The sequence below is a fragment of the Gymnoscopelus microlampas genome (assembly GCF_963454915.1).
Source record: "Gymnoscopelus microlampas genome assembly, chromosome: 21".
Classification (NCBI taxonomy): Eukaryota; Metazoa; Chordata; class Actinopteri; order Myctophiformes; family Myctophidae; genus Gymnoscopelus; species Gymnoscopelus microlampas.
In genome coordinates, this window is record NC_139958.1 from 15,942,085 (window position 1) to 15,955,832 (window position 13,748).

General features: G+C 39.2%; 3 protein-coding genes across 3 annotated transcripts; 2 read left to right on the plus strand and 1 right to left on the minus strand.

The window, feature by feature from the left end:
* Positions 1-893: 893 nt before the first annotated feature.
* On the plus strand, positions 894-5,734 carry rpl7a (ribosomal protein L7a). Its single transcript, XM_084046302.1, has 8 exons — positions 894-917; positions 2,136-2,256; positions 2,441-2,590; positions 3,059-3,199; positions 4,012-4,091; positions 4,376-4,506; positions 5,158-5,227; positions 5,592-5,734. Exons 1-8 carry the CDS (start codon positions 915-917, stop codon positions 5,694-5,696), a joined length of 801 nt encoding a protein of 266 aa, XP_083902428.1. The 5' UTR covers positions 894-914; the 3' UTR covers positions 5,697-5,734.
* Positions 5,735-6,518: 784 nt separating this feature from the next.
* Positions 6,519-10,277, minus strand: surf1 (SURF1 cytochrome c oxidase assembly factor). The gene is made up of 9 exons (XM_084047002.1): positions 10,124-10,277; positions 9,585-9,651; positions 9,360-9,484; positions 9,042-9,124; positions 8,443-8,634; positions 8,230-8,302; positions 7,606-7,768; positions 7,307-7,388; positions 6,519-7,131 (listed from the first exon to the last, which is right to left on the minus strand). The coding sequence occupies exons 1-9, from the start codon at positions 10,184-10,186 to the stop codon at positions 7,065-7,067; spliced, it is 915 nt and encodes a 304-aa protein (XP_083903128.1). The 5' UTR covers positions 10,187-10,277; the 3' UTR covers positions 6,519-7,064.
* A 196-nt stretch (positions 10,278-10,473) lies between these two features.
* Positions 10,474-13,714, plus strand: surf6 (surfeit 6). The gene is made up of 4 exons (XM_084046873.1): positions 10,474-10,698; positions 11,713-11,910; positions 12,056-12,138; positions 12,830-13,714. The coding sequence occupies exons 1-4, from the start codon at positions 10,602-10,604 to the stop codon at positions 13,517-13,519; spliced, it is 1,068 nt and encodes a 355-aa protein (XP_083902999.1). The 5' UTR covers positions 10,474-10,601; the 3' UTR covers positions 13,520-13,714.
* The last annotated feature ends 34 nt before the right edge of the window (positions 13,715-13,748 follow it).

The window sequence follows — 13,748 nt, forward strand, 5'->3', positions numbered from 1 at the left end:
GCGATGACTCCCCCCGCCCCTTCAAAACACAGCAGTGACGTCACATTCTCATCCTGTCCCTTCACAACACAGCAGTGACGTACTTAAACTTTGTTCTTTTTGTGGAAAATATCTACATTTTGGGATTGTACCTACTGTCATGTCTTTTGGATTGATCTTAATAATTTAATAAATTCCAAAATTGACTCTTCTCTTAGATTGAATATTCAGCATGTATTATTTGGGCTTTCAAAACAATTATAAAATAAGTCTAGACACATTTTATGTTATCAACCTTTTCAAAATGTTAGCAAAATTTCATATTCATTGTACCAATTTGCTAACCATTCCAAATTTAGTTTTTATAAAACCTACGTTTTAACAGCTCATCTTTCTAGGTCTCACTGTCTGCTGTTTGTGCAGTTTTAATAGTCCTTTTTATAACGGCCTGTCACATGTCACCTGTTACTAACTAGCCTTGGATCAAGATTATCGTAGATGTATTTAATAGAGTGACTTTTTCTTTCGTATCATACGAAAGCTAAAGCCAGTCAGAGTCTAGCTCCTTGCTTGTACTAGACTGGGACCAATTCACTTCGCAGGTTGCTGATCCGTTCTGCTGCGTATAGAGCAGATACGGAAACGGTGTGTGCTTTACTTTGCTGCTCATAAAAGTGTAAGTGCACATTTCCGGATACAGTAGGCGGGCCTAGACCCGTAGACCGGATCAAGCTGGTCAATTTGGAATAGAAACGGGAGTTTAGAGCCTAGCGTGGCGAACATGGCAGATCTACAAGCTCACAACGCGTCACGGATGCAACGCGCTGTGAGCTTGTAGCTCCGCTATGTTTGGGCCTACGTCATCACACTGCAAGCATCGCGATACTTTAAAGTTACCCAGAATCCCTTGTACGGTCTTTTCTATCTGAACCATCATGGTGAGATGATATTATTGCATTTTTATCCGTTTGCATCTGTGTGTTATCGACGTTTTTATATCAAATTGAACGTAACAGTCGATGTAGTTTCATTAAACCATGTATTCTAAGTCGATATGGCCAGTTCATGTGTCGCGGTTTTTGTAAAAATCAAACTTATAAGTGCTATGTGTTGTAATGGTCACTTGTACGCGGTGACCGAATTCAACCCGGTTGCTTACCTCTTATGTTGGTAATATTTATTTTAACCAACATTTGAATTTTGTTCATTAACGGTTATATGTATATCGGCACTTGTTTTATTTATATATGTTAAATTACATGGCTGTTAAAAGTAAATACAGGCGTTTGCCGGGTTCCGCGTCCACAGGCCGGGGCTAGTCAATGCTCCCACTCCTTCAGTCATGTTATGTTGGAACTCAACCGCACGTGCATACATTTAAGATTAAAGTTATCCGGTAGGTCAACTGAATGATTAGACCAGAATATAAGGCTCTGGACTAGACCAATGGTTCTCAAACTTGTTCATCTCAAGGTCTCCCTTAACTCGGACAGTATACATGAACCCTAACTGGTCCATTGAATTTGTATACAAGATACTTGACAATGCAGATACCTAACTTGTCCTCCTGAACAAGGGGAAAACTCTTTAACAGGAAGTAGAGCAGATTTATTAAACAGGACATCTTAATTAAGTATTAAGATTCATTGTTCTGGAAACATGTTAGATTACAACTTGTGACGTTAGATTGATGCCCTCTCTGGTCTTTACAATGGTTAAAGTCACCTGAATCACCTGTGAGGTTCAACAATGGTGCCTTAATTAAAAAAAACCTGATAAAAAGACTATCTTAGAGTTTAGGTTTGTATATGTATATACTTCATGTCAGTGGTGTTAAGCCATAATTCAGTGCAAGTGGTCATTTGCAATGATGTTTGAATACTGAATACCTGAATCCTCCATGTGGATCAAACTACAGGAGCTTTTTAACCCTGAGCAAAGACCACACAAGTGATGTAGCAAACGATTGATTTGAAATCAGATGTTTCATTACAGCCCCATAAACTTACAGAACACAATGGAGCTTTTTTTAAACCCTGAGCAAAAGTTGTTATCTTAAAGGGTAGCTTTGTGTATTAATTTACCTCATGTCAGTGCTGTTTAATTCTTATACATAATACTTCATTCTCATGTACTTGCCACTTTAATCTCTTTAGCCGAAGGGAAAGAAGGCGAAGGGGAAGAAGGTGGCGCCAGCCCCTTCTGTGGCCAAGAAACATGAGGTTAAGAAGGTGGTCAACCCCCTCTTTGAGAAGCGACCCAAGAACTTTGGCATTGGTAAGTATTATTTGAGATCTTGTTGGGTGCAATCTAGTGCAAATGATGTAAAGAATATTTGCTATCTTAAACATGAATGATGACAAACCACCAAGATCGCTGATGCACATGAGACTGAAAAGACTGCCTAACTAGATATTATTAATAAAGGAACTAAATGCATAATATTTACCCATCCTTACAGGTCAGGACATTCAACCAAAGCGTGACCTGACCCGCTTTGTCAAATGGCCTCGCTACATCCGCCTTCAGAGGCAGCGTGCCATCCTGTACAAGCGCCTGAAGGTCCCTCCTGCGATCAACCAGTTCACCCAAGCTCTGGACCGCCAGACAGGTTAGCTGCAAAACAAACTGTTGTGATGGTCTAGGTCTACTCTAGATGGAGATTAAACAGTTTTCCAGCTCATTTTCACTTTCAAACATTACTGTAAAGGTTGTGGAGTGCCGTGTTACTTTTTTTGGTCAATTGGTATTGGGTGTGATGTTTTTTTTATTATCTTAAAACTGCTGTGCAGAGTATTTTGTTGGGTGTAATGCTGTGCAAATGATGTCAAAATATTTGCTATCTTATGTCAATGATGACAAACCACCAAGATCGCTGATGCACATGTGACTTACAAACCTACATGAATTAGAAATGCATTTCTAGTTACAAGCTCGCAACACTTCATGCTGAGCTTCTAGATCAGCTATTTTTGATAATGTTAATAAACATTTAAGTCTTTTAATTATGACATGCCCAAAATGGGGATGGCTGGGTTAAAGTGGTTAAGTTCTTAAATTTGTATTGTTTTCACCATAGCAACACAGTTGTTCAAGTTGGCCCACAAGTACAGACCAGAGACTAAGCAGGAGAAGAAGCAGAGGCTGCTGGCCCGTGCTGAGCTGAAGGCCGCAGGAAAGGGAGACACACCCACCAAGAGACCCCCTGTCCTCCGTGCAGGTGAGATACTGGAACTGAGACTGATATTGCAAAGGAATAATGCTACCTGCATAAAAGTTCATAACTTCAGGATGCAGATGGCTTGCATTGACACAAAAGCTAGATTAGAAAACTTCACCTTGTCGTTCTGTTGCTCTGAAACCCTGTGGAAATGCTTGTAAATTGTTGGCAAGCAAATCATTTGGTGGTTTACACTGTTGACTAGGCTTATTGCTGCTCACTCCAGTCTTGCATTTTGTAAATCACTTTGGATTAACCATATTTCAGTTCAGAGGTGGTCATTTGCAATGATGTTTGAATTTCTTCACCTGAATCCTCCATGTGGATCAAACTACAGGAGCTTTTTAACCCTGAGCAAAGACCACACTCTAATGATGGGTGGAACACATAAGCATGTCATTACATGCAATGAAAATATTCCTTATTTGTTTTACCAAGGATGCCAATGTTTTTATAAAATGCAACAAATGCTTGGACATTTTTATTTGTTGGTAAGCAAATCATTTCCACCAACTCTATTTTTGAGTGGTGGTTAACGCTGTTGACCAGGATACAAGTCTTGCACTTGAGTCACTCTGGATAAGAGCATCTTCTAAAAGCCTAACTTTTAATTGTAGGTGTGATGTGTAGAAAGAGTTTTTGAAGACCCAAAACTTGGTTTCAGTCTCATTTGGACTGAAACTGAATTTAGGCAAGCGATATTACAAACTCCTTGAAATACTTTATCTTGTGATGCAGACACACTGCTTGTGTTGAAGATGAGTCTTTTGCTGACCGTTATTAAAAATGTTGTTTTGTTTATTGTCCCATAGGTGTGAACTCAGTCACAACTCTGGTGGAGAGCAAGAAGGCCCAGCTGGTCATCATTGCTCATGATGTGGATCCTATTGAGGTAAAAACCTGTTAACAATGGGATACACATGTGTACCTAAAGTTACGCCATAATTCAGTGCGAGTGGTCATTTGCAATGATGTTTGAATACTGAATATCTGAATCCTCTATGTGGATCAAACTACAGGAGCTTTTTAACCCTGAGCAAAGACCACACTAGTGATGGTTATAAGCAAACCATTGATTTGCAATTTGATGTTTCACCTTACAGAAAATATTGAACACAACTACTATTAAAAGAATAAATAACTTAAATTCTTGGTTGATTGTTTTTTCTTTCCTAGCTGGTCGTCTTCCTGCCAGCCCTGTGCCGCAAGATGGGTGTCCCATACTGCATAATCAAGGGCAAGGCTAGGTTGGGAAGGCTCGTGCATAGAAAGACCTGCACTTCAGTGGCTTTCACCCAGATTAACCCGTAAGTACAATCTTGATTCTAGTTATGTGCAAACAAATTAGAATGGGAATAGACGCTTCTTCTTACGACAAGAATCTTTGTTTTGTGAAGTCTTTTCATACACAAAGGCATTAGTTTTTAGAGGGCCGGCACTAAGAAAGTCGGTGTAGACGGCCCTTTACTGGAAATATTAAGAAATTCTTTAGGAACATTTCTCACTATGGTTACATGTTTTTACCTAAACCATATTTCAGTTCAGAGGTGGTCATTTGCAATGATGTTTGAATTTCTTCACCTGAATCCTCCATGTGGATCAACTACAGGAGCTTTTTAACCCTGAGCAGAGACCACACTCTATTGATGGGCATAAGTATGCTGTTACACATGCAGTTAAAATGCTATGCTTTAATCATTGTTAGATATGGGGAAAAGCTCACAACATGGCAACAGTTCATGTGGCTGGTTCATGCTTTGAATGATTCTGATGGCTTGATCAGCCCTATGTGCAGCATAATTGATGTCTGTTGGTTTCAGTATTTGTGAATAGCCAAAAATCTACACTGGAACTTTTATACTCGAATGAGCTAAATCGCTTTAAATGTAAACACAACTTGTGTGGTCTTAACTTGAGAAATGGATTCCAGATTACTTATTGGTTTTGTTTCTTCACAGTGAGGACAAGGGGGCTCTTGCCAAGCTTGTGGAAGCCATTAAGACCAATTACAACGACAGATACGACGAGGTGAGATTTCATCCGATAACCATATTAAAAAGATGTATTGACATGGGTGGTTTCCCATGGTTTGAAGATGTGTACTCACCGTACTTATTTAGATGTCTAATTCAGTTAAAAGGTGGTCATTTGCAATGATGTTTGAATTTCTTCACCTGAATCCTCCATGTGGATCAACATATAGGAGCTTTTTAACCCTGAGCAGAGACCACACTAATGGGACATACACATGCCAGTTATACATGCAATTAAAATGTTCCCTTTGTGTTCTTGATGCATCTACCCATCATTTTAATCCATTTATTATGGATATGGTGGAATGACTAGTCAACCTTGAACCTGCTAAAACTCTGTATAATTGTCTGTTTTACAGATTCGTCGTCATTGGGGAGGTAATATCCTTGGGCCCAAATCTACAGCCCGTGTTACGAAGCTGGAGAAGGCAAAGGCCAAGGAGCTGGCCACCAAACTCGGATAAAGTGTATTGTTGTTGAAATAAATGCCCATCAAACATAAGTAGTTGTATTGTCTTATGTTATATCGTGCTTTGCAATGTTGCAATATTTACAATGTTATTTGATTGGGAAGCCATAGTTGTATATTTGGCCTTGGTTCATAGTACTGAATGTGAATCCTCAGTATGTTTTGATTAAAAAAACGGATGCTTGAAATGACTGGTACCCAGATTATTTTAGTCCTAATTGATAGATACTGTGCCTAAAACACCTGTTAATCATTTACAGCAGGGATTCTCAAACTTTCAAGTCAAGGACCCCCAGTTTGGTCTGTATTACGATTAGTGTTGAAAATTAGCTTTTTAAAAGATTTGCACAATTTCAAGATTCTTTAAAATGGCAGATCTACAAGCTCATGCATAGCACGACATGAAGTGACACTCTGAGCTTGTATATCTACTATTATATTTATGAATAGCCAAGTATAACATGGTTAAAATGACTGATACACTAATTTTGCTGGGGACCCACTTTGAGAACCAATGATTGACAGTATCTTAGTCAAGTACTACACATGAGTGCAACTAATTCCTCTTAAGCTGCAATCCAGAAAGAACTAAAGTATAACCAAACAATGTGTTAATACAATGTACACTAGCACATCTACAATGTTATAGGTTGTCATTCTACTTTTCCACTGAGAAAATTAGACCTTAGTGTCCGTTGGGACAAGACATGTACTACCCATCTTTCCTAGCCAGGCAGATTCCCTCTTCACTCAATGGTAGATGTTGGGCACCATGATTTCTTTTTTATATAAATGACACGGAGGCAAGAATGCAAGTGGTAACACTTTATTAAATGGAGGCAAGAATGTAAGTTTAACACTACACTTAAACAAGAGTTAAGATTAAATTGGTTTGCAGTGCAAGGACTTGCGATTTGAATCTTTTAAGTTGGTATCACTTTCACAGCCCTTTGAAACCTAAATAACTGTGAGATTTAAATGTATAACACCAAAGACATGAATTACAAGAATGCAGATCTTAAGGTGGCAGTGGTTTAGGAGGTAGAGTTGGAAGGTTCCTGGTTTGATCGCAGCGACTGGCTGCATGTGTCCTTGAGACAAGCCACCTGACACCGGCTAACTGCTCCCTAATGAGCAGGATGGTTGCCTCCATCGGTGTGTGAATAAAATGCATATTGTAAAGCAATTTGGTGAAAGGCGCTACAGATAAATGCACCATTTACAAAGTCAACTGGAATATACAGTACTGAGTTTGATGCTCAAAATAAATATTACACCGCTGGACTTCCTACAATATTTTTACCTAATGTCTTTTGTAAATACATGTCGGCATAACTCTGTTTTATCCAGACAGCTGTTCAGTTCATATTATCATCTTTTTGATGAACTTTGCATACCACATGTAAGAAGTTGCAGCACACAGACCATACCTGGGGAAAGAGAAGTGATAAGCACATTAACTAATTTCAAAAACATCAAATTGAAATCAACACGATTTGTGTCTTCGGCCGTTCATACTTTCAAGCTGGTGTCCCTATTCTGGGCATATTATAGGGACAGTAAAAACTCAAGTGGTTAAAGCGATTTAATTGTTGTGAAACCTACCACGTCATTACATACTGGATGTGTTCATTCCTCAGGGTGACTCTGGTCTGTCCACCTATTGGTCCGCCAGGAATGGTGCTGCCTGCAAGAGAGCATCATTATGCTGCTGTCCTTTCACTTTTAATGTACACAAATGTGTTCTTCAAACTCAGATTTAGGAGAGTTCTTTTATTCAATTATATATAATTACAGAAATATTAAATTGAGAAAAACACTCTCTCTATACACACACAGTATATAGCCAAAATCTAAAATGACACAGGTGCTTTCCCGGTTTTCATGGGTTAAAGAGGTCCTACCGAAGTCTGCATCAATGAAGATGGGCTCAGCTCCGGTGACACTGGACATGGCCTCGAGATCGCGGTAGTGCCAGCGGTTTTTCTCCACATCATTGTGTGGCACAAAGGGTTTGCGGATTTCTGTCAGCCTTACTACCCCTACCACGTCTACCTCTCCTTCCACCTGGAATAACAATGAAAAGCATCCACTATAACCACTTTCAATGACACTGGACTCCTGGGGAACAGATTAAGATGATTACTACATATCTTAACAACATTTTAAAACCAGTATCATAAAGTTTGTCATGACAAGTGGGGAGCAGAATGAGACCTGTGATCCGTCCACTAACGCCAAATGTTTAAGTAGAATCAGAGGAAATATAATAATAATACATAATATGTCAGCCATTCATCACTCCGAGCCAAAACTCCTTATGTCTCAAGCTCAACATGTCATTAGCAATGATCCCTCTACCATTTACAAAATGTGCATTTCAGTTTTTATTTGCACTTTGAAAGTAAACCGTTTATGCACAAATCTTTTATTATTTGCATAACAAAATAACTAATTGATGAATCAGGGCCCTGGACATTGCACCCTTGGAATACATTTTCAGTTATTTACACAAATTAACCATTTACCTGTCCCTTTTCCCTTGTCTCTGGTCTTATCTTCTTCCTGGGGACATATCCTCTGTTCACCAGGATTGTGATGCTGTTTGAGAAGTGAGAATCTATGAGTGGTCGAATTTGAAACTTCTTAAATGTTTCTTACCTTTCTGTATTACAGACTCACATTGATTGTTGTACAGTAGAATTACAAGATAGCTACTGGTCAGCATAGTTGATACTTACCCTAGGTCAGTACAGTAGAATGGAGTAATGACATTTGCTCCAGTCTCTCCACTGGAGGACAGTGTGCCAGCCTCCCTGGCCTCCTTCTCTGGGTCAACAGGTGAGCGGGGCAGTATATACATCTCCTGCGAGTGGTCGTACCGTCCTCGAACTGTCACCCTTCTGTATTCTAGGGTATTCAGCTCAAGAGGACTGGGAACCAAAGACACACTTGATTAGCAGAAATATGCTTGATTTATACTTTATCATACACCGGTGTTGCATGCCGGAAATATCCGATCTACAAGCTCACTAGGGGGCACATTAAGACGCATTGTGAGCTTATACTGTAATAATAATAATAAACTGTATTTGTATAGCACCTTTCATGACATGAAATGCAGCTCAAAGTGCTTTACAGAGCAAGATTACAATTACAGAAAATGTACAACTATTTCTTTTAGGTATTATGAGGAAAAACTTGATTTATAGAAGCTGAAAGGGGTGGATGAAAGACATCACATACAATGGAAAAACTCAAAGATGATTTTATTTGCAATTCTATTTCAGTTAGTTTTAGTCTTAGTTCACTGTAATGTGATGATATCTGGTACACTTACTCGATAGGAAGAGGAATAGGCTCTGCAGTAGTAAGACTTCTCAATTCTGCAATGAGTTGCAATTTCCACTCACGCCGTTTGACCTTGTGAAGAGGAGTATACGATAATGATAAGATAAGATAAGATCCCTCAGGGATGTACAGTATATCCCTGAGGGGAGGTGATGAGCGATGATACACTTTCTCCATTCTCTTGGGCTGTCCTTGACTAAATATGTTTGACTAATAGTCTTAGGAATTTGTCAAGATTGAATCGATAAAACTGTTAGCAGAATCTGTCTTGAGAGATTAGCATTTGTAAAATAAAGAAAGCACATACCTGCCATGTTCCAAGGCCAAACGTTGCGGCAGGAATTAGAAGCAGTAACCATTTGAGAAAGTCCTCTCCCTTTTCACCACTGTGGGCTGTGGTACTTGACTGACGGCCAAACAAAAGAAACTTGCCTAGGAGTAAAAACAAAAGTCTGTTAAGTACCGTTAAGACAGGAGTAGGTACATGTTAATTAGTAATAATCAGTATGATTTTGATCATTTTCCTATTTACCCTCTGCATTTTTGAAGATGTACTGCCTGGGCAAGAGAAGAGTCCTCTTGATGTAAATTACATTTGTCTGCAAAAAGAACAGTTCATTTGTAATTACTGATCATTTGGTGAGATCGAATGGCCAATACTGTCTGCATCACTCATTTATAGTAGCCTAGATCACAAGCAAATTGAAATCAAAACCAATTCAATTGAATTAAGGGTGACATTGTGACATGCTTTTAGAATAAGTGCTTCAACAGTCTAATAGACACCTTCCATCTGAATGTGACAACATTCAGCCACTAGATGTCACACTTACATGATCTCTGTTGCATATTATTCGTTTACATAAAATGTTATCAATATGTCCTTTTAAATATCTCCACGCTGTTGACCACTCAAAAGTGTAAAGAGGATACTCGTACATGTTTGTCATCTTTGTCTACGAGTATAACTTATCTCCTTGTATGTAGAACATTAGTAGCGTTATCCTCGATATTATAAAAGCACCTTGAGCTCTACACATTATGAAAGAGTATCATTAATAAACAACTCACCTTCCTTTTCATTATCTGCAGCGTTCTGATGGAATACGCCAGCATAGACTTCAAAGAAGACATGTTTTATTGCGTTTATTAGTAATCAAAACACCAAAAACAGAGCAATAGCAATTAGCAACTAACTACTACATAACTGACATGTTTTTAACAACACAGGAATAGGGGGATGTTTTTTCATGTTACTACTTCCGGTTCAGGCTTTTCTGCCACGATTGACGTACGACAGTGTCGCGCACAGAAAATATCAGACCTGCAAGCCGACAACGCGGTACTAATGGTTCATCCGCGACGCGCTGTGAGCTTGTAGATTTGCTATTTGAGGTTTAAGCCACGCCCAGGTGTCCGTACCCACGTGTGGACTCCTCTTCTGATTTCTTCCAGTTCGTCTTCCTGTCTCGTGTGAATCTTTGAGTCTTGCTTCATACTTTAGTTTAATTTACAGCTTAAGTTTACAGAAACGTTAATTACTCTAGAGATGGATCTTCTGGCAGCGAAGGACTCGTATATCCAGAAGTTGGCGAGCAGAGTGTGTTCTCAGCCGCGTCTGGAGCAAAGGAAGAAGCCTTTATATGGTAAATATACTGATACAAATGACATGTTTTCATTAATACTATTGCTATTTTCGACCGTCCTCGGCTCTACTTGCATCATGTATCTTATTGATTTATATTATATCGTAGTGTATAGGCCATCTATAGAAGTGGTTCTCAAACCTTTTCAAGTCAAAGGACCCCCAAATTGATATCTATTTGGCCGCGGACCCCCCTCTGAAACGGTTTTGTGCCAAAACCCCCAGAAGAGAAAAATAGCAGATCGCTCGCAGGGCTAATGAGCTTGTAGATCTGCTATTTTTGAATAGCCAACTTATAAATGGATACATTGGTTGAAATGATTGTGATGCCATGTTAACTACTTTTGCTGGGGACCCCCTGGAACCCCCACCCCTCAAGGACCCCTGGGGGTCCCCGGACCCCACTTTGAGAACCACTGAATAGTACTTTCTACTGTGCACTCACTCAGTCATGTCATTGATAAAATTAGAAGTATCTTTCCATATTTAACCTTGTTGTTGTTAATTGTCGTGCAGATGTTATTGTAATATAATGCATTTAAAATGGGGACCCCTCAAATTAGTATTTTCACTATAATTAAATGCATATGAGATTATTACAATGTAATAAATGCATCTATTCAAGCGTTAGGTCTCTAATAACACCACCATTAATCAATTTCTCATTTATAATTATATTCAGAGAAATGAATTTAATTAAAACCAAAACCAGAATATTTTCATGACAGTGTCCTGTGAACAACAATACAAAATCATTTGAAATGGCGTAGTAAAGCAATATTATGGAGGATTTGGGACTTGAAAAAGTTCAATTATACCTAGTATCCTAGTATCTAGATAGTGTTGCTTTGCATTCCCACTAATATGACCATTATCCTGTCGTTTGTTGACCAGGATTCATGCCCTTTACTCCGATCACACACTTTTGCCACTCTGAGTCTGGATAAGAACGTCTTCTGAATGCCTAATATGTAAATTGTAAAACGTCCATACTGTCTTCTGCTTCTTTGTACAGTTCCATTTAAGGGTGGAGGTGATACTGGTCCTGCCAAGAAAAACAAACCTAAACCCCTTGTAGAAAAGGGCACCAATGGGACAATAACACCTCCTAAACTCCAACAGAAGCCTCCAAGTGCAGCTACAGCAAAACAGAATGACCCCAAAGCTAAGATCACTAATGACGCAACAGCAGATGAAATGCCGGCAGCCAAAGGTATTTTCCATTTACGTTATAATACGTAGACATCCCAGTTGTTGTTCTTTTGCTGTATTATATGTAGACCAATATCCAAGGACCATGCTATTGTCTTGACCATGCTAGTATTGTTTTGACCTTTGTGTTTCTATCTTTTCTTAAGAGGGAGCTACTGTTTCAAACTTCTCCACCGTAGACGTTCTTCGCAAGAGACTACATGAGAAGATCGAAGAGTCCCGAGTGCAGGTATGTTTGGAAAGTGTTTTCAATCTTATAAAATGAAATATTAATGTTGTCTTTGGATGCATTCTGTGAATGCCCAATATCGGCATCCTGGTGTACTAAAGCACAAACATCTCTATACAGGTTAAAACCACGTACATTATTATTTCTTCTTTAAATGCCTTACTTTACAGGTGAAACTGAACTTGAAACTGAATCTTCAAATCAAGTAAATTAGTCACAATTAATTATGCAAGCACTTAAATGCAACTAATTGCATTTGATGTCACCATGCCGATACTATGTCGTGCACGTCATTATACAAGGAGGTGCAGAGTTACAGTAGGTGACACTGCAATGATCTGATGCATGAGGTTCTGACTCTGAGCTTCACTTCCTTGTTTAATCTAATGCATTTTTTTACCATTTGCTTAATAATCAGTTATTACAATGAATTGCAACTACTATTACTACACTTTTTATTGGCATGAAAGCTGTGATGGCTCAAACAATAATTTGAATGAACCACTTTAGCCCTTTTTCATACTTAGCCCTATTTCATATTCATACTGTCGTGTGAAAATTGGCGAGCTACAAGCTCACCACCTTGTGCGATGTGTTGGTAGCTTGTAGATCTGCTATTTTAGAATTTTTGGGAAAATGTTTATTATATGGTTAAAGTTGTATTTTGACTAACATTCCATGCTTCTCTCAGGGACCCCAAAAGAACTCAGAAGAAGTTCTGGCAAAGCGAGCAAAGAGAAAGATGGAAAGGGAACGCAAGAAAAGGAAAAGAAAAGAATTCCAGAGGAAAAAGCTGGCAGAAGAAGCTGGAAAACTACAAGAGGAGGAAATTAAGAAGGAAGAACTGCCTGCTCCCGCTGCAGCTACAAAGAAGAGGGATGACACCGCCATTCTCTTCAACACGGTGGAAATGGTAGAGGAGGAGTATGTAGACAAAGTTCAGAAGAAGAAGGATAAGAAAAAGAGCGTGAAGGGCAATCTAACACCACTGACGGGGAAGAACTACAAGCAGCTGCTAAGTCGCGTGGAGGCACGCAAAGCTAAGTTGGAACAGCTGAGGGAAAAGGATGAGGACAAGGCCCGTGACATGGAGCAGAAGATGAAGTGGACCAATGTTCTATACAAGGCTGAGGGCCTTAAGATCAAAGACAATGAGGACATGTTGCGAGCCTCGCTAAAGAGGAAGGAGAAGCTGCGTTCACAGAAGAAAAAGCAATGGGAGGAGCGAAGTCAGTATGTTGTAGGAAAGATGCAGCAGCGACAGGACAAGCGACGCAAGAACATCCAGAAACGCAAGAAGCAGAAAATCGAAACGAAGAAGGACAAAGCACGTAAAAAGGGCAGAGTGTTGCCCGAGGATTTGAGGAAGGCTAAATTATAGTCTAGGAAGTAAAGTATGAGATATTCTGTTGTTTTTCTTGCTGGCTCATAAAAGTATATCCCATTTTAGAAATACCTGACTAAAATCTCAATCTACAATCAAACATGTATTCTGATGTTGTTTCTTCATCCACCAGAAGGAAGGAAACAATTGTTACCTGGTCTGTAGACTAAAATAAAGGATTGCTAAATTTGATCTTTGTCGTTACCGTTCGAACATAATAATGATG